At 31.7% G+C, this 23451-nt stretch overlaps 1 protein-coding gene across 1 annotated transcript in view; it reads right to left on the bottom strand.

Moving 5' to 3' along the window:
- Positions 1–10243: 10243 nt before the first annotated feature.
- LOC130891158 (putative aminopeptidase W07G4.4) overlaps positions 10244–23451 on the bottom strand; it is a 96120-nt gene continuing 82912 nt past the window's right edge. The window contains exons 7-8 of the mRNA XM_057795744.1: positions 12688–12882; positions 10244–10492 (exon numbers count right to left, since the gene is read on the bottom strand). Coding sequence (XP_057651727.1) covers positions 10326–10492; positions 12688–12882 — 362 coding nt within the window. The 3' untranslated portion in view covers positions 10244–10325. The remainder of the gene's footprint in view (positions 10493–12687; positions 12883–23451) is intronic.

Here is a 23451-nt window from a genome sequence, read left to right as displayed (position 1 = left end):
AATAAGTTCTATAACCTTCTTTTATTCAAAACGTCAAGCACATCAAAATAGCCATTAACTGCCGATATCACCTCTTCATTATGGAAAGTATTTGACCACAAAGCCATTTTTTCAAGTCTGGAAACAAAAAATAATCAGAAGGGGCTAAATCTGCCGAATAGAGTGCATGAGGTAGCAATTGAAACTTTAATTCATTAATTTTGGCCATTACAATAACAAATGTGGATCTGGTACATTGTTTTAATGAAATAACAATTTGTTCTCAGCCAAATGCAACTAATAAGTTCGTATAATACTAACCGTTGGTAGTTTTCCATTTTTCAAGATAGTCTTTTCAGTCCATTGTTTCGATTTTTCTTTTGTTTCGCGGGCGAAGTGATGGTTTCATCCATTGTTATGAAACGGCACAAAAATTCGACCTGATTTCTGAGAGACATTGACAAAAATCCTGCGCACAGCTTTCTCATATCCCAATTATCAGTTAATATGCTTACTTTGTCTGATAGATCGCGCACTTTCAGTCGACGATCATCCAGTATCGCTTTGTGGATTTTATTCAACATTTCTGGAATCATCACCTCATTTGGTCTTACGGCCTCATTTAAACTCTGCTACCCAATATTTTATGTTGATAACGAAGGAGTAGTCTCACCCAGAATAGAATCTAGTTCAGCTTTTATATTTGATAGAGTGAGTCCTTTCAAATAAAACTATTGTATCACATAACCATGAGCAATTTTTTCCATGTTTACAAATTCACTCAAAAAACTTGAATACTACTCGTCTGCGGACAACGTCTATATTTAAATAAAATTGGTGTACGAATAAAAAGTTATGTTGATCAAAAGTTAATTACCAAACTTTTGTTTCGCGGCTGCCTTGTAGGTAAGTAAGTAAGTACCTGGGATGTATTCGATATTAAGTCGTTGCCATGGAAAAATTAATTGTGGTGTTAATATTATAAGCGCCATCTAACGAACCTATTTTGTATATATTTCAAGCTGTAAGGTATTTTTATGATATTTGTTGCAAAAGGAATTGCGAAAATTGACAGCAGAGCAACGCGTGAACGCGTTTGCCAAAAAGTTGTTCAAAATGCAGGAAATGTTCTGTTCTTGGATGCGCCTTGGGGAGCAGGGAAGACTTTTCTTACAAAAATCATATTGGCACAGGTGCGAGCGCAAGGAAAATTAGCTCTTGCTGTGGCTTCATCGGGCATAGCAGCCATTTTGCTACGTGGAGGAAAAACTGCAAATAATGCTTAAAATTCCTACAGATTTGGACTCCAGCGAACACACTGTTTGTAGCATCTCAACTGAGGAGGCCTTAAGTAGACTTTTACTTCAACTGAAATTATTTACTGAATTATCAGTCACTTAAACTGACAGTTACATTAGGTAGGAACTCAGATTTACGTAGGCAAATGTTACGTGTATCTTTTTCAGTGAACAGAAGTGTAAATTCCTTAATATAAACCAATAAGGTGAAAAAACCAACCATTGGTAAGTGATGACTCCCACTTCAAGTAAATTGTTTTTCTCTAAGGTGATTTCTGACTTATCTGCGATTATTATAAAAAAAATGCTCGTACCAGGTTTCACTCTCAAATCTAATCGATTTCTTATGAAACTCAAATAAGATATTTATAATAATCAAATCACGTGTTACATTATGAAACAGGAAAATATTATTATTTGACAACATTGTTAAAAAATTAATCTAAACAAAATTGATAAAATTCTTAATTAGTCAAAAAAAGTTAATGTTCGAAATATAAGAAAGAAGAAAATGACCCTCTGGTAATGGAATACACAATTGACTTTTATTTAGTTTATATTAATACACAATTATATCTGCAACGGAAAATATATTTAAAATGTATTAAACCTTTCGTCTGTACATAGAACATGGTCTTAGTCCTCATTATAAAGGAAAAGAAGACAAATTACTAACATTTTAACACATTATAAATGCTATTGATTCGTTAAAACAAATATTTATATACTCTATTCCTAAAATTGTAATTTATATGAGGTTTATCCCAAAACTACCATGCCTAACTTTATATCTCTGTATCAATAATTTCAAGTAAACTCTGTTAGTCATAAGCGTCACAAGTAAGTCTTCCCGAACGATGTGCTTTTGTTTACACTGTCTTTTTTCGTTCTTTGTTATTACAAAAATGATTAGATTATTAAATTTGGTTCAAGTTCCGCTCTACTCCAGATGATAAATGATTATTAATAATGGGTTTACTTCTATGAACCTGAAACAAAGCGACAGTTTTCACTCAATCACTAAAATCAAAGTGGGCGCAGATGGATAATGCTTACTATGTTAGGTGAAGGTATTAAGTACTATTATATGTTACTACACTGAAATATTGAAGAGGTTGCGTTATGTAGTAGGAAGATAACGTCCCCCAGATTTGGAGAAACGGAGATTGACTGCTTCACTTAAATTAACACAACATCTTATAGCTTCATCAGCTCTCACAGTTTCGACGTTTTTCTTGCAACTATTGGCTCATTCTCATTTTAATAATGTTGATCAAAGGACACCGGTTCGATGGGACAAAAATATGGTTGAAACTAATGCGGTAAATGCATTGAACTTAATTTCGGAAAGTAACTGCTCGGGAATAGGAAATACTACTAAAAACGTGTTAATGAATTAAACGAGAAGTATTTTGAATCATGTCACTCACAGGATAATAAACAATAAAACCAATACGAAGATATGGTATTCGTAAATATATTTCAACCTACTTATAATATTTCATATAACGATAAGGATCACAAAAGATTTATTTGGTTATATAATAAATATGATTTAGTTTATAACTATTTGTATTTGATAATACTTTCGCAATACATCCTTGACCGACATTACGCTGCAGACTTATGCAGGAACAGGATTTCATTAGGCATGCATAAAATACGACAAGGATAAGCAGTAATATCCTTGCACTAGCTAATAAAATGAACTGCACCAAACTCAGCGGCGCCGATTAATTAATGAATCTATTGAAAAAATATTGATATCAAGATTACATGTCAGTGTCAATTTGGTTGTAAATAATTATAAATACGATATCTTATTTTTTTACATTTCATAATAAATTGCATTTCGCCTATGACTATTTTTTAATTCCTTCCACATTCCAAATACATACTTGTTTACAAATCCGCCAATAGAATAATAAATACAATGTCTTGGCTATTTAACATCAAGGGGAAAATGGGATACCATAGTTTTCCTTAGTTAGAAAAGATCGTTTGAAAGGCAATTTCACATAAGGCAGTAACTGAAATATCAACAAGGACAAATTTTAGTACATAATTTTTGTTATGTTATGACATAGACTGAAAATTGGATATAATATTCTTTGAATAGAAATTTACACGATAGAGAAGGCTGTCAGATTGTATTCTATTTGGAATGTACGGCTTCTATAGTTCCGAAAACTGTTTGGATATAATTTTGTTCAATTTTAATTGCAGTGCTATGGATCTAATCAATAGTGAAGTGGCTCTTCCTAAAGCCAAACTGATGGTCTGGAATCAAGTTCTTATTTTCAATCAGTGGTTTTTTTGTTTATTGGGGTATGTCTAAACAATACAATAGTATGAAAATATTATCACCCTCTGAATTATTAGCACCCCCTCGAATATATTAAATGTGTCTGGCACTTGACAATAACCGAGGTGATTTTGGATTCTCGTACAACATTTTGTATGATCTCAGGGGTTATTTTGACAATTTCTTCCGTTATCCTAGCTTTTAAATTAGCAATATTGTCTGGTCTATTAAAATATTCTTTAGATTTTAAATCACCCCATAAGAAGTAACTTCTTCCAATCCACCTATTGGGAAAAACCACGTTTAAATAATTTCTAGTCGTACGTGCAAAATGCGGTGAAGCTGTAGGTGTAGGCACTAAGAAGTCATTCAAAAAATCTAGATAAACATCACCATTAACTGTGCCCTCAAAAAAATAAGAGCCAATAGTGTTATGCTTATTGATACTAGCCCAAACATTCTATTTTTTAAGCATATTGTGCGTGAGCGGCGTCACACATCCAGTGAGAATTTTCTATGCTTCAATATCTACAGTTCTTTTTGTTAAACGATCCATAAATGAACGTCGCTTCATCAGAAAAAACACTATTATCTATGAACTGCGAATCAGCGTTCATTCTGTCCATCATCAATTCACAGAATTCTTGCCTTCTATCAGGATCATCTTCATTTAAATCCTGAACCAACTGAACTTTGTGAGGGTGGTTTTTTCTTTATGCAAAGCTGTCTTAATAAATTATTTACTTACCTCATAACGGCGGTAAGTTCTCGAGTTGCCTTATGCAGATTTTCCTCAATCTCTAAATGTACTTGTAATTTTTTTTCATCAGTAAATTGAATATTTCTACTCGGTTTTTCAATGTTTCACAGTTTCGTGAAACTGGAAATGTAAATTTTGACAGTTGTAGGCTGCGAAACGTGTTTACCAGGGTATTTATGATTAAAAATTTCATAAGCCTCCTTTTTCATTCTCGAACAAATGAGCCATAATTAAATTTAATACGCGCACAAATATTATACTGACGCCTTTTAATAACTTTGAATAGGTTTAGAAGAATACGAAATTACCTTATTATTTTTAAAGTATATTTCAATATACCAGACAATATTGCTGGAGGGAGATGATATATTTATACTATTGTCAATTTGTCAATTTAACATTTCAGTTTTTTTTTCACATAGTAAACAACAACGATAATATTTAATTTATTCCATACTTATGGACCGCATTGTATAATTAAACTATATTTATTCGTTCCCCCCCTCTTATCTCATATGGCCACTAACCTAACAAGATACATTTTTCTTTTGTTTTAATGCTAAAGAAAACGATATCTAACAAAAAAATTGTGTTTCACTATTGTCGCACAAGACCCAAACCAAGTTTCTTCTTAGCTTTCTGTGACATGTGATTCTTGAACGTAAATAATTAGTATGCTCTTCTGGTATTTTGCTGGCCAATTCACCCCAAATTGCGAAGAAAATAATATTCAATTATTTGGAAATGAACAAGTCAAAATACTCTCAAAACGTCTTTGACACGCCTTCGAAATAAGAAAACAAATAACGACTTGCCCACAAATAATATTAAGTTTGAGCAATAAGTGTTAGTGCATAGTTTAGTAAATGATGAATAGTTTAGTGTGTTTCGTGTTAGTTAATAAATAAATTGCGTCAGTAAGATACACCTTATATATAAATTCACCCCACCAGATGAAAATTGTTTCAATATATAAGAGCATTATAATATTTATAACTTGTAGAATCTATAGAAATTTTTACAGAAACAAGCATAGCGTCTTGTAGAATGTAAATTAAGGACTAGAAATATTTTTTTATTTTGAAGATAATTTTACTTTTATTAAATGTTGATATATATTTAGAATTAAACATTATTTTATTTGAAAATATCTGCACAATTTCTTAAGCATGGTTTCAGAAATTCAGACCGTGATCTAGGTACCTACATAAAAACTGCAACCATCAAATCTCACAGATGACTGGAGGTTACATTTAACTTTATAATGAGGTTTGATGGATAATCATTACACACAGTGGTTATAGATGCAACATGAATGGACACATTTTCGTCTTTCCTAGAGTGAAAAATTCACTTAAATAATGAAGAGAGTATAAAAATTGAGCTGAATTGAAATCAAATATTCTATGCCGGATATTTCAAGAAACTATTGATATTGTTTATTCAATACCATATTCAAACAATCTTTGGTATTGTATTTTTATTAACTATTGTGGAGTTAGTTTATTTTGAAAAAAATTTTTGGCATAACTTTTGTATAACTCATTTCAATTTCTCTCTATATGTAATACAATGAAAGGGAAGGTCAATTCAGTGCATTCAAGAAGAGTGATTGCATAAGCGATTAATTGGATATTGTTTCGATGAAGACATGTCCATCTCTCGAGAAGACAATATATTTTTATATTAGTTTTGGGAATACCTGAAAAAATTATTAGAAAATTGTACAGTTGTGTTGAACAATGTGAGTAATTTTTGACAAGAATATTTCATTATCAACTTTGACAACAAAACTTGGTCGGACCTATTTAGTTTTTATTTTTCTAAATGTTTTTGATTTTAGGTATCTTATATTTTAAAATTCATTTTTTTATATTACGATTACGATATTGCATCCACTTTTAAACAAGTAGATTTGCTTTTCCCTGCATCTTCTGGCATTAAATACATACAATTGTTTAATTTATGTTACAAATTGCGTAGCAAAGATAGATGTTTCACGATAATAAGTATAATTTTTTTCTTTTCTGTAGAAATCAAGAGAGGTTCTAATGAAAAATGTTTTATGTACTTTCGAAATTTAGGGTTCCTTTTTGTATATATCGCGCAGAACCTTTCTTAGAGAGAAAATAAAGAATTTGAATCATTCGTATTCACATTTAATTTCACGCATAACATCCAATAAATATAGCAACTGCAGATTATCACTTGACTGCTTTAAATCCACTTCGTAGGCGTTCATCAGTCATCAAATTAGGCATTAGTTTCGTATGTATTCCCTTTCTACAATAGAATTTATTATATAAATCTCTACCAAATATTGAAAAAACTTGACGGTTTTTTTCAATCACTACAGCACTTACGATTACATTTTCGAAGTTTTTTTTAATGTACTCCAAAACATTTTTATAAGACTAAAATTTACATGTCCATTAGCATTGGACATGTAAATCTTTCTGTCCGCACTCTCAACAAACTGACTTCCTTACCAATACTTTGAAAGCTTTAGTTTCTTATCGATTATTAAATTGGACTTACGCAATGATCATCTCAGAAGACGAAGATAACTTACTAAGGCTACTGTATAGGTTTGAACAAATAGGGAAATACTTTAACATGCAAACATCCCTGAAGAAAACCAAATCTTTGACAGTATCCAAAGAACCAAGTATATGTAAACTCGCAATTTACGATCAGAGTGTAGAACAAGTAATGTCATTCAAATATCTAGGAGCGAACATAACAAGTAATAAAAATCTAAAGAATGAATGACCTCAAACAACAAAGGCGTCATTAATATCAGGGGTATCTGATAGATGTAATTTGGCGGAATAAATATATGACTACCAGGAGCAAAGTCAGAATATGCTAGACGTGTGTGAGACCAGTAATGACATACGCGATAGATACCAGAGACACCATAACTAAGCGGCTTTTAAGAACTACTGAAATGCGAACGCTAAAATCAATAACGGGACACATATTATTTGACCACAAGAGAAATTCTGAAATAAGGAAGATATGTGACAACCAGGATGTAGTGAGATAAGCAAGAAATAGGCGAAGGGAATGGAAAGACTACGTGGACAGAATGTCAGATGATAGGTTTGCAAAGATTGCAAACGAAGAAAAACCGAATACATCCCGATTAACAGGACGACCACCTACAAGATGGTATGAAAGCTGGTGATCATCATCCCAGCTGCACCTAGGCAACCATTAATGCAAACACAGCACTAAGTCCTAACGTACGAACAAGAAAAAGAAGAAGAAATTGGATTTAAAAACTCATACATTCGCGCCCGCGCTAATGCTCTTATTTTTGTTAGACACTATTTATAAAATTTTACACTTTCGTTTCTCACTGGAGATTTGATTGGCAAGCTTTATTCGGATCAATCAGAAATTTCATTCCACGTAACCACAAAATATTTTTCGTATTTAGACATTTCATTTGCATGGTAGAATTAAAATCTCGTCATTGTTTCAAGTTTGGTTGAATTTGTTTATAGCCACTGTGTATGCGTGGTCATATGAGCTGTTTTAATTAGGCAGAAGCTGCAACGCGAGTATCTGACATAAAAGTTAGCAATCTCCCAGCACTAGCTTGGCGTGAATTTGAACGTGAGCGTTTGTGTTTATCGACAACACTTCGTAATCTGTTTAAGTTATGTTGAATGTGAACGAGGAGATCAGCTCGGGCTCAAGCTTAAAAGTTTGGAAATTGACCTTTATTGGAGCTTCTTTGAAACTTGCTTCGCTATATCAGATTTGCAGTCGGAGTTCCTCTTTCCAGTATATCAAGTAAGAATAGATAAATTACCTATGTAATCATTTTGTTTCTATTAGTCGTCTTCTGGCAGAAACAATTATGTTCTACTCATCCAATTTTTTTTCATAAAATTTCTATTTAATTACATCATCAGAAATAAAAGATCCAATTATCTAAGACACCACACCAGCTGGATTAAGAAAAAAAAATTTATTTACAACAAAGTATGGCAAAAAACGTGCCTGTTTAACATGGCATTCATTAAATGAATGAATAGTTTTTGAACAATCCATAGTTATATATAAAATTCATATTTACGTATCTCTGTAATTTGCAATGCGGATTTTTTCTTAAAATTTCATAAATTTATAATTGTTGACATTTTGTTCACGTTTTCAGCTTCATGCTTCAATGCATATTATAAAGTTTTTTAATATTTATGGAAGTATATTGAGATATCTGCATATATTTTTATTCAATAATAACATTCTAATAACAATAAATAAATAAAACTTCATTGAATTGATTTAGATTTAAGACAACTTATAAAACAATAAAACTACAATGGAATAACGAATAAAAAATGTTTCATTGATATAATATATAGTTTTGTGAGTGGTAAACAATTATGAAAAAAAATTGTGTTCAAATGAAAAGGTACATAATGAGATAACGTAATGTGACAACTCGAGGCATGAATGCGTGTATACGCGAGTGCTATCACAACATTACGCGGAAGGTAGTTATGTGTTCTGTGTAATCTACAGTGACAGTTTGTATGAGGTCATTATGAAGATCACATTGTAAATGTCGAAATTTCTGAGTGCGGGAGTGTTTGGATATAGGGAAAAAATATGTGTTCGAAATTATTATTGGACTACCAAGAGAATTATTAAAAAAATAATTATCAATTTCAAGATTAGTTTTAATGAGATGAGAGCACAAGCTTTTTTTGACAGCTAAAATACGTGATCGTCATGCGATCAGTAGTGATGTCTCTACAATCAGACGAAGGATCTGTTTTGTTGTTTACTACGAATTCCGGAGAAATATTATTCCTATTAAGTGTGTTGGAAAACAAACCCATAAGTAGGGTTCACACCAGCAATGAAAATTTAGTGGTCCAATAGGACCACCTAAGTTATGATTTAGTGGTCCAAAAATATAACGTGGTAGACAAAAGTAAAAAAATTAACATATGCAAGCTACAGACACTTTGATACATATTTTTGCGGCATATATAAATTCTTTTATGCAAAAACAGCACAGTAAATATAAAACATAGGTTTTTTTAAAAATATTTTGGGCGACAAATTTGTCGTCGATGTGTATGATTTTGGCGACATTTCTTGATGATTTGGCGACAATTGTCGCTATGTCGCCATGCTGGCGTGAACCCTATCCGTAAGTAACTTATAATGACTGTACATTATGTAACCACGCGATTTGGGTTTTCTTCCTTTCCGTTAAAGTCCTGTAAGCATTCTTACAGTGTTATTTTCTTCCGTATGACTCCTCCTCCTGAAACCTTTTCTGTCCCACAGAAATATTACAGTCGGTTGAAAGGCTTTTGAGCTACTTTCTCGGCAAATATTTCTGCATGATCGAAAACCTCAATGAGAAAGACCTTATGATTCATTTCAGTTCTGGGGATACCTACGACTCTACCAGATTAGTTATGAATCGATAACATAGAAGTTCAATCCTTTGCTAGCAGCCTGGTTATCGGAATTTATATTGAAAGTCTCTTTTCAGGTTCCTCTCCCCATATCTTTCAATAAAAATTATTTCTGTCTGAAAAGCGCTTGTACACGTGTCTAGCTGTAATGAGCATCTAGTGTCAAGTCCAAAGACCACTTCTCTCACTCCCGTTTAAATACAGTACAATTTTCTGTAATATCTGGCCATTTCTTATGAATACGTAAAAATAAAACAAATAAACTTTTACTTACCACTTACCCTTATGAAACTGAAATAAGACGTTCCAAGGAGGTTATATTATGTCTGCTGAAATTTTATAAGTATCTTTATTGTTGGTTAGGAAAAAGTGAGTATGCGTTTCAAATAGGTTTATTTACACATACTGAGAAATTTTCCTAGATTCGGTGACAAATAAAACGAAAAAAAAGTAATGAAAATAACTTTTTATTATTTAAAAGAGAGATGACAACATTTTTAATTACTATATAGTTAAATACAATACAATCATTTCTAGAATAAATATGCTTGCGACAAAGCAAGAACGGGAGCACCTGTAGCAGGTAAGGGAAGAGAGCCTGCTGACCCCGCAATGTCAATGTGGGTATACTTCAAAGGCACCTCGCTATCTGAACCGTGTTTGTCCAAACCGGAAGCCACAATTAAAAATGCTCCAGGACCTGAGAAATTATTGAAAATTATGAATAATAAATTATATGCTAACTTCTTAAAAATTGTATACGTAGAATTCGTCGAACAATATTATTGAAATTTCAATAAAACAAAAGTATTTTTAACAAGAAGTCGCTGCGCTATAATTGGAGCTGCAGTCATTTAAATGGTGTGCCATGCTATCATTCAAAGAAACTGTAACTGCGTGTATTATACCTTCTCTAGTTCCATGAAAACTAGTAGCTGGACATTATCTAGTTGAGTCAGGAAAGGACTCATCATGACTATTTTATTCACAGCTGTTCCAAACAATTGGTTTGACTTGGATTTAAACCACTCCCTTAAGTTTCGCAGACATGACATACTTTGTCGTCCTATACCTCTCTTTCTCTGCATAATCAATCTGTGGAATTGGTATCGTTGTCCCTTCATTGCATGACCGAAGTACTCTAATTTGGGAGTCAATAATTCTCTTTGTGTTATCTTTTTGCGTATATTCGCAGTATTCTTTTCAATATCCACATGACAAAGGCTTCCAGTTTTCTCATTATTGCTTTGCTACCTCCATTTCGTACAGAAGGATCGAGTATAAGTTTTTCATTTTATAAAATACACTGCGACCAATTTCAATCCTTACTTCTATCTCTTCACTGCTGTCAGTGTATTCTAGTGCATTCTAGTTCTGCATTTTCGATAAGTGCATATATTTAGTTTTATTTAAATTCATGTCGCTGACTCTTCTTACCTTTTCTGTAATTTTTTGAAGGTCTTCTATATTCTCCGCTAATGAGACAGTGTCGTCAGCTTATCTTATGTTATTAACTGAGACTCCATTTATTCGAATCCCCGCTTCCTCTTCTGCTAGTGCTTCCTGGATAATTACTTCCGAATATATATTAAAAAGTATTGGTGTTATATGTTTTTCTTCTGTTAGTTCTCTCTCTATATATTCATCTTGCCTGTCTGGTTATGATAACGGGTTTCTATTAGTTTGATGTCTCTGTAATCTATTTCTTTTCCTTTCAGTATCTGTATCAATTCTTCACATCGTACTCTATCAAAAGCATTCTCGTAATCTAATAAGCTCGTATAAACTTCTCTGTTAACATCAAAGCAGCATTGGATTAACAACGGTAATTATAACCTTTTACGGCTTAGTTACCACAATAAGTAAATGATGGCTCTACATTTAACACAATTTAATGCTATTAATTCACACGAGTTCCTATATTTTGTTCACAAAATGAGGTTGTGTGAGAAGAATATATGCTGCAGATGGACGAAATGAACGAAGCTAATAAGGCTTTATCTCATTATAAACATATGATATTGGCATTCAAGATCGTTAACCTTTCATCTAATCATTTTCCATCTATATCTCGTGGCGTTCGTTATTTGCATTACTTCAACGACGTCCAAATTCACAGCAATGTTATCGCTCCTCTTCATCGGACTAGTTAGACCAATATCTCAGTCCATATGAAGAGCAATAAAGTTCAAAATCAATTGATTCAAAAAATGTGGATATTGACGCTTTGAAGATAGATAATTTGGCCATCTCAATAAGTCGATTCAATGATTATTTGAAAAACTATCATGTTTGTCTAAGAAGAAAGTTCTTTCATACAACGACAATGTATATGTCGTTCCTTAAAAAATCTATAATTAAGCTATGATTTGCTCCATCATTCACCCTATTCTTCGGTGTAGTCCAAGTAACATAAACAACTACCTATTTCAATGACCCTGACAAAGTTTTTTGGACGGAATATTTGTATGGAGTCATGCTTGATGGTGTAACCTTAAATTCAGTTTGTTTCCTATTTTACCAGAGAGAGTTTGCAGAGTCTCTTACACAAACGGGGATATTCTGTTTGGATATTTGCATGCAATCTTCCTCTCTCATCTTGTCGTAGTGTCTTCGCCTCTCATAACTCTACTGTGTGGTTCCAGTATTTTATTCCTTTTTTTCTTTTTCAATATGATGGTATTATTTTATAAGTTCATTCTTATTATTCTTGATTAGTTCGCTAAGTGAACCTTAGTATTCCCAAACCACTTTGCAATAAATATATGTGCGAAGTGGTTAAAAACCTATGTTGTTTCAGAAATTGGTTCAAATTTGTAACGTCATGAGCCTACACAAGGAACAATAAAAAAGACAGAAATAACAGATGAATTTCTAACCAATTTTCTCACTTACCTTGATGACCTCTTGTAACTAATGTTGATGGCTTTGCAGCACTTTGGATAAGGTCGTCTCCTTCCATTTCCCCTTTATGATGTTTGAAATCATCTCGACGTAATCTGGATATTTCAAATAGATCTCCAACTTTGTCTCCAGCTTGTTGCAATTTTCCGGAAATGTTCAGCTTTCTAGCAGGTCCATTATCCATTGCTAATAACAGGAATATATTTTTGGAACAATTGAATCAAATTCAAGTTGATGTAGATTATAATGAAATACAAAATGAATCACACTTTTGTTCCTTATCTAGTTTTCTGTTTAGAACAGTTCATGATAGCTTCATCGAAATCAAAGATCAAAATAACAAAGAGTATGGCTTTGAATAGAGAGAGATAAATGCTTTATTTTCAAAAAATTGTTACAATTTGTAGACAAAAGCTTGTAAAAACTAATAACTAAATAAAGATAAAACTAATAAATTTAAATTTCAATATACAGAAAGAAAACCACAATCAGTAACAAAATTATAGGTAAAGTAATAGATAATTTTTAGTATATAGAAGAGAAGAGAAGGGCATAATAAACTGTTCAGGAGGTGGATAAGTTCAATTCTCTGGAAACTGATCCCAGCGCAAAACAGGAGGAACTTAATTATTCAGATAAGGCGGCAATATGTAATTCACATTTCAAGGAATTGGTCTAATAATTTTACGGATTCAACGACGTCAATGGTGGTGTTATTTAATTAAAAAACTGCAATTTATTTTTATATGATAAAACTTTAGTTTTAGAAACGTTGAGACAGAGAAGATTACAATCGCACCATGATTTAAGGGTGATTAGGTCACTAGATATGGTCCTATGAAGTGCCGTGAGGTCACGGTTGCTCAAAGAGAAACTAGTGTACTGCAATTTGTTGATTAAAATATTATGATTGAATAATCAAAAGCATTAGAAAAATCAAAAAAAGTCGTTGCAGTGGAGTGATTGCAGTTTAGGCTAAAGTAGATATTATTTAGAGAATCATTTGTGCATTTGTTACTTAAAAACCCAAATTAATGGGTAGTAAGTATTTTATATTTAAACAAAAATGATAAAAGCCTCTTTTTGACCAATCTTCCTATGATCTTAGATAATGTGGGAAGGAGTGCAATTGAGCGATAATTCGATGCTTGATTTTTATCTCCTCCTTTATGCAAAGATATAATTATAGTCATCTTAAAGCAATTGGGAAAAGTGTCATTTTGAAATGAAACGTTAATTAAAGTGGTAAGGTGATTTATTGTGCAATCGAGCAGACTCGAAAACATTTTTCCATCAGTTCCAGATAAGTATTTTTAATGTCATTAATTAATACTGCGAAGCTATGCTAAAACTACGGGCATAAAGAAGAAACTGTGTGAGTTAGCATTAGCCTCAAGGAGATATGAAAGCGGATCATGAGAAGGAATTATAGAGTGTCATAAATTTTTGGCTACATTCACAAAATAATTATTGAGGTTATCAAGTGAATTAGAAATTATGCTCGATGAAGAAGACTTATTTCTTAGATCATTATATCTTATGATACATTTTTCTGTATAGTTTCTCGTAATTTTTGAAGAAGAAACTTTCCGAAAATTTCCTTAGGTGAGATAAAGATGTTCTTTGCAGATATACGTAAATCTTTAGTGAACTAGGGTTTATTTTGTTTATTTTTAATACTCCTAAGGGGAAAAGAATTGGATGCTAGACTATTTAGTGTTTTTATGAACCTGGAATTTCAAAGTACACATCACCAGCGATCATGCTCCTGTCAGTTGTTTGTCAACGGTGCTTGAAGTTTTGAAAACTTTTATCTGAAAAAATGTGGTATAATTTGCTTTACGACTGGAGAAACCTGAAAACCAGAACCTGAAGACAGTACAGTCGGTGGATTCTGGATCATACACGACATAGTCTATAGTACTATAACTGATCTCAGTTATTCTGGTTGGTGTCGTTATATGCATGACGATACCAAAAAAATCAAAAATTAACTGAAGACGTTCTTGACCAGCACACACGTTGGAATAATCAATATTGAGACCACCACAAAGAATTAGTTTGCTTCCAAGAGGTAATGTCAATAGTTTGTGACAGAAAGTATGCACGTCAGCGTGAGGTGTTCTGTAAATACAAACAATATAGATGTCATAAGTCTAGTGGTAGACGATAGAATACTTTCTTATTCGGATATTATATCATTGAACTGTGTTATTTTGTAAAAGTCGTTGTTTGTGGACATGATCATAGTACCTCCATGATAACCAATATTCAGAATATATTTTATTTGTAATATCATTTATAATTCGTAGTATCTATTATGATAAGTGACTTGAATAGGAGTTATATGCCCACTACCTGGTAATCAATTTTTTAGTTTCATAGAAATAATCATGATCAATTTTATTTTCATTCGCTTATTTTCAAACTATGCCAATTGCCCTGATTGCTGCCTTGATATGGTTCGATAAGTGACATATGATTTATCATATGTCATTTACTATTTATGTGTAAAATTGATCGAAGATAGTTCAATAGATTATTTTTCATTTACATATTTAATTATGGGCAAGTCCAATTCAATAATGACAACGATCTATCATTAGCATTTGAATTTATCAATTAATTTGTGTATCAAAATTATTATCTAAGAATCTATGAAATTATTCTATCAATACTATTAATAAATTGAGAATACTTACAAACACTGTTATTAGTAATAATGAAGAGGGATGTAAATATGCCCACCTCTAATCATATAATTTTTGTGATATATTCAAAAAACAACATTTTTGTTATTCTACGAGGATGTATTGATATCTAGTTAGCATAGCCACGATCAAAAACTTATTAGAAGTGTCACTGTAAAGTTTGACGTCAAAAAAGTAAACCAGAGTTACGCAATAAATTGAAAGAAAAAAGATGTCCACCGAAATTTTGAAAATTGAAAAATTGGAGTATCGAGCAAACTTCAAAAGACGTAAATTTTCCATTGAATAAGAAGAACGATCAGGAAGGCCAGTTTCTGTGTCAGTCCCCGATAATATCGATGCAGTTCATGACATGATTGAATATTTCATATGAACTCGTTCATCATATAGTTTACGTCAATTTGGACATGAGAAAAATTGCTGCAAAATGGATCCCTAAATGTTTGAATGTTGACCAAAAGCGTGCAAGGGTAAAAGCATCGCGTTCGATCTGTGCTCGATTTGAAAACGATGTCTTAAACCGAATTTTTCCTATGGACGAGAAAGAAAGCAACAATCGATGGATGGCAACACTCTGGTTTTCCAAGACCTAAGAAGTTTCGTGTCAAAAATCTGCTGGAAAAGTTCTTGCTTCAGTTTTTTGGGATTGCCATGGAGTAAACATGTTTGATTTTTTGGATAATGGTAGAACAATAACTGGAGATTACTATTCAACATTACTGACCACTCTACGGGAAAAATTAAAGAGAAAAGACGCGGAAAGCACCTGCACGAAAATCTCTGTTGCTATGCAAAAAATTTGTGATTTAGGTTTTGAAGTACTAGAACACTCCCCTTATTCATCAGATTTGGCTCCGTCCGACTATCATCTCTTTCCTCAACTTACTTAAATAGGTATATAAACGAAAATTCCAACAGAGATAAAATTAACTCTAAGAAAATATGGAAATTTGCAAAATTTTTCTTAATTTCATGAAGGTTCACTAGAAGGAGTGATTTGTGAGAAAATCATAAACTTCTATTAGAATAAATAGAAGCTTTTATCTTTTTCAATTATGACACTACTCGTGATAACATGTGTGGTGAGTTCCTAAAATTAAGTTGTGATTCGGAAACTGGTAATTCTACATCTGTCTAGCAAAGGATCTCTATCAGTTAACTTCTGAATTCGACAGCACGTTTAATTTAAATATATTTTCAAAATTAATAAACCTAAACCTAAAAGATTACCTTTAACAAAAAATGTATTGTTATGCTATGTGGTAAACAACTGCCACCAAATAAATGTTATATAAAGTCGGATGGATATTAAGATCGCCACTAGTAAATTGAGAAAATTGTCCTCCGAGAAAGAATTAATGGAGTGGGGCGAAGGAAAAAAGGTGAATAATATCAGTTCCGAAAGTGTATTCTTAGCATATTCTGGAGAACAAACCAGACAAAAGAATCCGTCCACTTTGTGGGCAATGTACAATATGCGATGCTACAAATTGAAGAAAAAACTGATATTTCGAAACATTGGACAAAATGTGGTCTACATTTCAATAAGTAGTTTGTTGTATTTTAGTTCAGTGTTCGTTTTTGTTTACCATTAAATATGTATTATAATATTTCTCATTTTGTTTTATTTTTTTAGCGTTGAATCGTTCTTCACGAGCCCACGTAAATCTTCAACAATTTCCAGATAACTTTGGCCTGTGACGCGATCCTCAAAAAAGAACGGACCTACGAGACCTCCCGCATGGATACCTGCCGTTTTTTCGAGAGCTTTCCCGAGACTTATGACCACCTCTGTATACTCTCCTCTGATTACTTGTAACTTCTTCACCAAACTGCTACACCAATTTTATTTGATTTATGGTCTCTTGTTTTACTTTATTTTCAAAATGGTGTTCAAGTAAGACTTAATCAAGTCTATGGGGCTACTTCGTTTTTGTAGGTTTAGGAAATAACACTTAGCCAATGACATTTATGAGGAAGGAACGAAGGATAAAAATATGTAAATCGATAATGAAGTATCATCATGAATGAACGAAATGTTACATATTTCAGTATGAGTAATTGATAACTTGATTAGAATATCCTTTTTTTGGTATCAAAATCAGATAGTTTGACGTATAATTTTCATGTCGTTCGGTAATATATGTAATAATTTTACAATGACCTACCACATTATTAGGAACCATCTTTGTTTGGTATTCTTAATATGGCATCTAAACCACTTCAATAATTCCAGAAGAAGTTGAAATAATTGATTCCTCGTAAAATAACTGTTGATTAAGAATAAATTCGTGATTAAAAAGGTGACTATAAAAGTTTATATGAAACTGCGAATTAGGAATGAAACAAAAAACAATGTACCGCAAGTAGGTTTATGATCAAGAGAGTACCCCGGAGCAATGGTACAAGAGATAAATCTTGTGTAAAGAGTTGTGTGCCATTTTTTTTGACCGACTAACGGTCAGCGGTATTTCTCCTAAGGGTCATTTAATTATTTCAGAAATAGTATCACGAATTCACTGTGGGCGGTGTATCTTTCACCACAAAATCCAGAGACGGATTGGTATTAATTTGTTGAATCAAATCAAAAGATTTTCGGTTGAAAGTAGTTTAAGCGGAATTTATTCTTTAATGTAACCTTTTATAAGAAAGGTTAACGAAGAATTTCTGAGCAATGTTCTGCATTACGTTTGATTATTTTATAAAAATAATATTAAATTCTTATCTTACTGTAAACATTAAAAATATCGGTGAATATAGTGAAAGTGACAAAAGGTTTTTAACATATTACACTCTGTACCTCTTAATAAAAATAAGTCTGGCTGGTTTTTAAGTAAATCCCATCAATCCTTTAGCATAAGTGAATACAATCCCAAAAACTTCAATGGGTTTCATTGGTTTCATTAAAGATCTTTTTTGAAGAATACCATTTACTCGACTTTTTTTAAACAGTTCGCGATAAATTTAATAAAAACTTGAAATAAGTATAAAAATGAAAACCAAGATTAGTATTTGAGTTTTTTAGAATTCTGTCGCTATTACTAGAATGTGGCTCTAAATTTTTTGAAATTTTTAAAGTAGCCGAAATATAGAGGTTGGTACGTTTATATATTTACAACCAACATAATTAATAATAGCAAACCTTAAATATGAATCTTAAAACAACAAAATAAAAATATTTGAACTGGTATTTTCAATGTTTATTTTCTATATAAATGAGATGAATTAATAAAAGATGTTATGAAATTATATATGCCTGGTCAAACCACAATCTAAATTCCAAGTGACATTTGGAAAATCTACTTAGATAAAAAAAGTAAATTTCTTCAGTTTCTTATTTCATAGACGTTTTTATGTTTTTCGTGATGATTCACCTTGATTTTTGTTCCTTTTTATAGAAAATCTATTTAAAATTAACGTTCCAAATTATTTCAGTCTTTATCAAAATATGAATTCAAAAAAATGTATAGATGATTCCTCGCTTATTTTCAAACTTACTCTAAGAACGCTCATTATTTTATTGAAATTCAATTTTTATATTATTGCAGATATGTTTGTAAAAAAGTTTGATACACGACAATGAATATATATTGTTAACACAATTGTAAGAAATAAAAAAACACCGTTTCCTGAATGTGACGGAACGTTAATGTTTTGTCTAAACGCTTCAGTTTTAGTAAGTTATTACTTGCACCCCAATCTCACAGAAATCTAGTGTATTTGCTGAAAACAAATATTTAAGAATGTTTATAATAGGGATTCAGTATATTGAAGTCAGCCAAGAATGGATTTTTGAAACTTTATGGACATATCGGAAACTGCCAGAAACTATGAATTCGGAACTATGGAAATCGGTCCATACTACCTCTTTGGAGCGCAATGATGTAGTATCTGAAGGATAAAATGATGCTGTTAGCAAAATTTATAGCAAAATTGTAATATAGCGTAGAGACATTTCGGGTTCTATATACTCAATAGCGAAACTTATTTTGTCACTCTTATAATAAAACATGAATACTGCATATATTTTTTCACTAGTGTCTAGTTTCAATATGTTTTTTAGAATTTTAAACAGTTAATTAATAGTTCTACTAGTAAATAGTTTTATATTCATTATACTACTTAATGTAGTTTTCTTTTCTCTGTTATTTTTATAACTTTTCTAACTTTTCATATCCTTCATTTTCTAAAATATTTAGCAATGCAATATTTCACTAAAAGGAATCTAACGTGCCAAATCCAATAATAATTAATACCGTTTTTGAATACATTTTGAAACCAATTTATTCAAATAAAGTAACAAGATTTAATTAATGATAAAGTTTTCAATCTGAACTCAGTTAAATGGTTTTTTGAAATGTTTCCAAAAAGACAAGAACGAAACAATTGTTTATTGGACAATACGTTTAAAATATGCAAGTTGTGGGAGAGCTTCCGATCGCGAATGGTATAGTTTTTTCACCAAATTATACTCCTAGAATTAATCTCTCAAAACTCAGTGTGATCTTTCCACCAATCACTTAATTTGTAATAGTTTAGTTGGTTGGTAATGATTCGTATTCATAATGGAATATTTATATTAAACTCCACTAAATACATCATCTTGTTGGCATTCCAGACTTTTATTCAACCATTGTAGCCTTGTCTTCAATAATTTTTTATCTACAGTAACAATTTGCTCTAGAAAGGTAATCGGCTTTGACAAGAGAGAAGCGAACTGCAAATAGTGATTCTGTGCTTTAGAATGTTTTCAGTTAATTCAAATGGAATTTACTTTTCAAATTTTTGGACCTCAACGGTAGTAACTGATTACAAATGGTAACTAACTAACTAATTCTTGTACTATCATATTGTTATATAAATTGTATTTATAAGAGTTGTCAATATTATAAGTATCGTTGTTAAAGTTATGAAATATAAAAAAACGATCTAATAATACCATATGAAAATTCATTCATTCTTGGTGAGCAGTCATAGTTTAAACAGAATTTCCGTGCAAGGAATCTATCTACCATCCAAACGAAAATATCGGGTAATAAATATACAATTACGTAAAACATCATTACGCATTCTATATAAAAATCAGTCTGCTTTATTATTGACGTCCGCATCTATCCAAAGTACAGCTGGTTGTCCAAACGCACTGTGCTTGCAAATTCAATATATTTGTTCACTAGAAACTAAATCTGAATTCGATAATAACGATCTGAGAATAATTCGATTGGTATCGAAAACTGTCAAACTTTCAAAAGTAGATTGTAATTATTTTGGAGAGTCATTTTGGCTTTTAAGCCCCTCTGTGCCTATACTGCAAAGTTTATTATAAGATTGCTGTCGTCCTCTGCCATGGGAATTGCGTCTCAAGATGGCGGACTCACCCGCAAACAAACAAAGGAGCAAAGTGGAGAAAAGAATGTACTTAACCAATATTGGGAAGTAAAATTTTCATCTCAATGTATGAGAGATCAAATCGGAAAGAAAAACTTGTTCTTTACTTTCAGCCCTGTTTCATCTACAAGTTGAACTATAAAATATCGGAGAACGTATATTTGGTCGATAAGAAGAATTAGTCCGATTCTGTATAGAATAACGATTCTTTAACTGTAAAACTCAATTTTGTTATAAGCGAAATTATCGATCGAGGACCGCTATCTGTCCTCATTTTCCTTACGATTTACCGGTTTCCTGTATTGAAGAACAAGGCACATGTTGTCGATAAGAAATAAAAAAATACAAAAGGTGGATTTAATATTGTTGTTGCAAGCATAGCCCTGATAAAGAAGTTACCCTTAACAACTATTATAACTATTTTTGGAAACTATCACAATGAATCTAACATTGATCTACCTTATATAAAACATTGTTCAAATCATCAAGACTGTTTTGTTTGCACATTATACAGAATATTTTGAAGAAAACTATATGCGGGGAAAAATTTTTTATAATAATGTCAAAAAATGTTAAAAATAATATTTGTATTCGAAAATTTTCGGAAATGTGTAGTCGCATAATTCAATTTATATAATTTAACTGTTCAAGTCTCTTTAAGTCTCTGTTCAAGTTCAAGTTGCAATTCCAGGGAAAAGTCTAGTAACTTTTCGCGTATCAACCATCAGTTTCAAAAAGCAGCAGATATATTTATTACTATTTATCCACTGACCACTTTTCTTATTCATTCCACTTAGCTTCGTGATTTTCATTTTAAAATCGGTCCCAAAATTTGTTTATTTCACTGGAATTTTTGTTAGCCATAATGCAGTGGCAAGAGCATTTTATAATGTGAAACGATGGGGAATTTTAATCCACGAAATATCCTGACTTTGGAAAAAATTGCATGCAATTTTTTGCACGTTCTCTTCCACCATGTCAAACTGCTTTAACAAATGATGAATAGTTCTTAGTTTTGGAATGAAATGAAATAAGGTTATTCAATCTTCATGTCAAAATTAAACCATTATTGAGAGCAAGTAGTGAGAAACCACTTCTTTTCCCGAAAATCTGTGTATTTTGCAGAATTAAACAAGACCTACAAGTCGTCTCCACTATTGGCTTTCTACAAGATGCTTGAAAGAACCCTAACTATTCACCATAACATCTATCTGAATAATTATATGAAGCTACAAGCATTCCTAAAACACCAATCTGAAGACTATCAACAAAAAATCCAAGACTTTTACACCGAAGGAACTGAATAAATTTCTTAAAGAAACATCAGATCATCCATTTATTTTGACCAAAGTGAGTCATAAGAAACAAAATTTTAAAATATTTCATCAGTGTCTTGCATAAGTTTCAATATATAAGATATTCATCGGCAACAATTTGTGGGGTTGGTTACTAAGAGGGTGGAAATCAGCCGCAACAGCAGAATAAAATAATTTTACAATACAAAGTGTACAACTATCACAGAAAGTACTAGGGAGAAGAAAATCTACTTGTAACCTTTAATAACTGAAGTATTCCACTCGCTCACTGAAATAATAAGTTTTTTCTTCTTGATTTTAATGATACACTTATTACAAGATTACAATAATGTTCAAGGTGTGATTATAACAATACATATTTTTGAGCAAAGAGAAAAAGAAACAAATTACTTTTTACTCTCGCCAGGATGAAAAATTCGCTTTACGTCCTTGGTATATGGGACAAACGTATTCTCTCCCTTCTTTTGCTTCCGTTATCGTAGCAACAACTTGTTTATCGAAATGTTTACTTTAGATGACAGTTTGCTTCACACGACATTTAGTATTTATAATCGCGTAAAAATACAGAATTGAAAATGATAAATTGCACACTCTTTTTACCTACTTATTCCACACATGTACAAAAAAAATAACAAAACATACATTTATTGAAATGTTTCTTTTTCTAATGTTATATATGGTCTTGAAAAGGGAATACACGAATACAATATGAGTCTGGCTGGGGTCAAAAGGCAAAAAGCCAAATTTAAGGAAACTGAAGAAGTAGACAATATGATTTTTAGAGGTTATATTAGTGTTTACAATAAAAATTGAAAGTTTGTTGTGATTTGTGTTCAAATACATACTAATGTCTGCAATATAATTCAAACGTTAAAATAAAGTGTTATTACTATTACTGGGTAATGTATAAAGTAGATGAATGAAAAAATATTTTGTAGGATTTTTCAACTTTTCAGCACACATGTTTATATACTTTTTCTACGCCCATTCCAACATTCCTTGTAAATGACATTTAACAATAACATGCACGTAATGAGGTCTCAACATATACATGTTTTGAGAAGAAAACTTAAACTTCTTGGTTTAGACTTTATTTGGCCTATTTACACAAATATAGTCAATAAAAAAACATAAAAACTTTTAGCATTAGCGATATATATCTAGGATTGAAAGAGTGATTCCTGTAAATGTAGGCAGCACATTACGCAATTTCATTAAAAATAGGACACGTTTTCTTAAGTAGCATGCTATGAAAATAAATGTTATCGTCATTTATATATATTTTATTGAACAAAATATGATTGTATCCGAACATTTTCTCAACTTTATCTACGAATATG

Source organism: Diorhabda carinulata, chromosome 3 (assembly GCF_026250575.1).
Source record: "Diorhabda carinulata isolate Delta chromosome 3, icDioCari1.1, whole genome shotgun sequence".
In the NCBI taxonomy this organism is placed as follows: domain Eukaryota; kingdom Metazoa; phylum Arthropoda; class Insecta; order Coleoptera; family Chrysomelidae; genus Diorhabda; species Diorhabda carinulata.
This window is presented reverse-complemented; position numbering and strand designations above follow the sequence as displayed.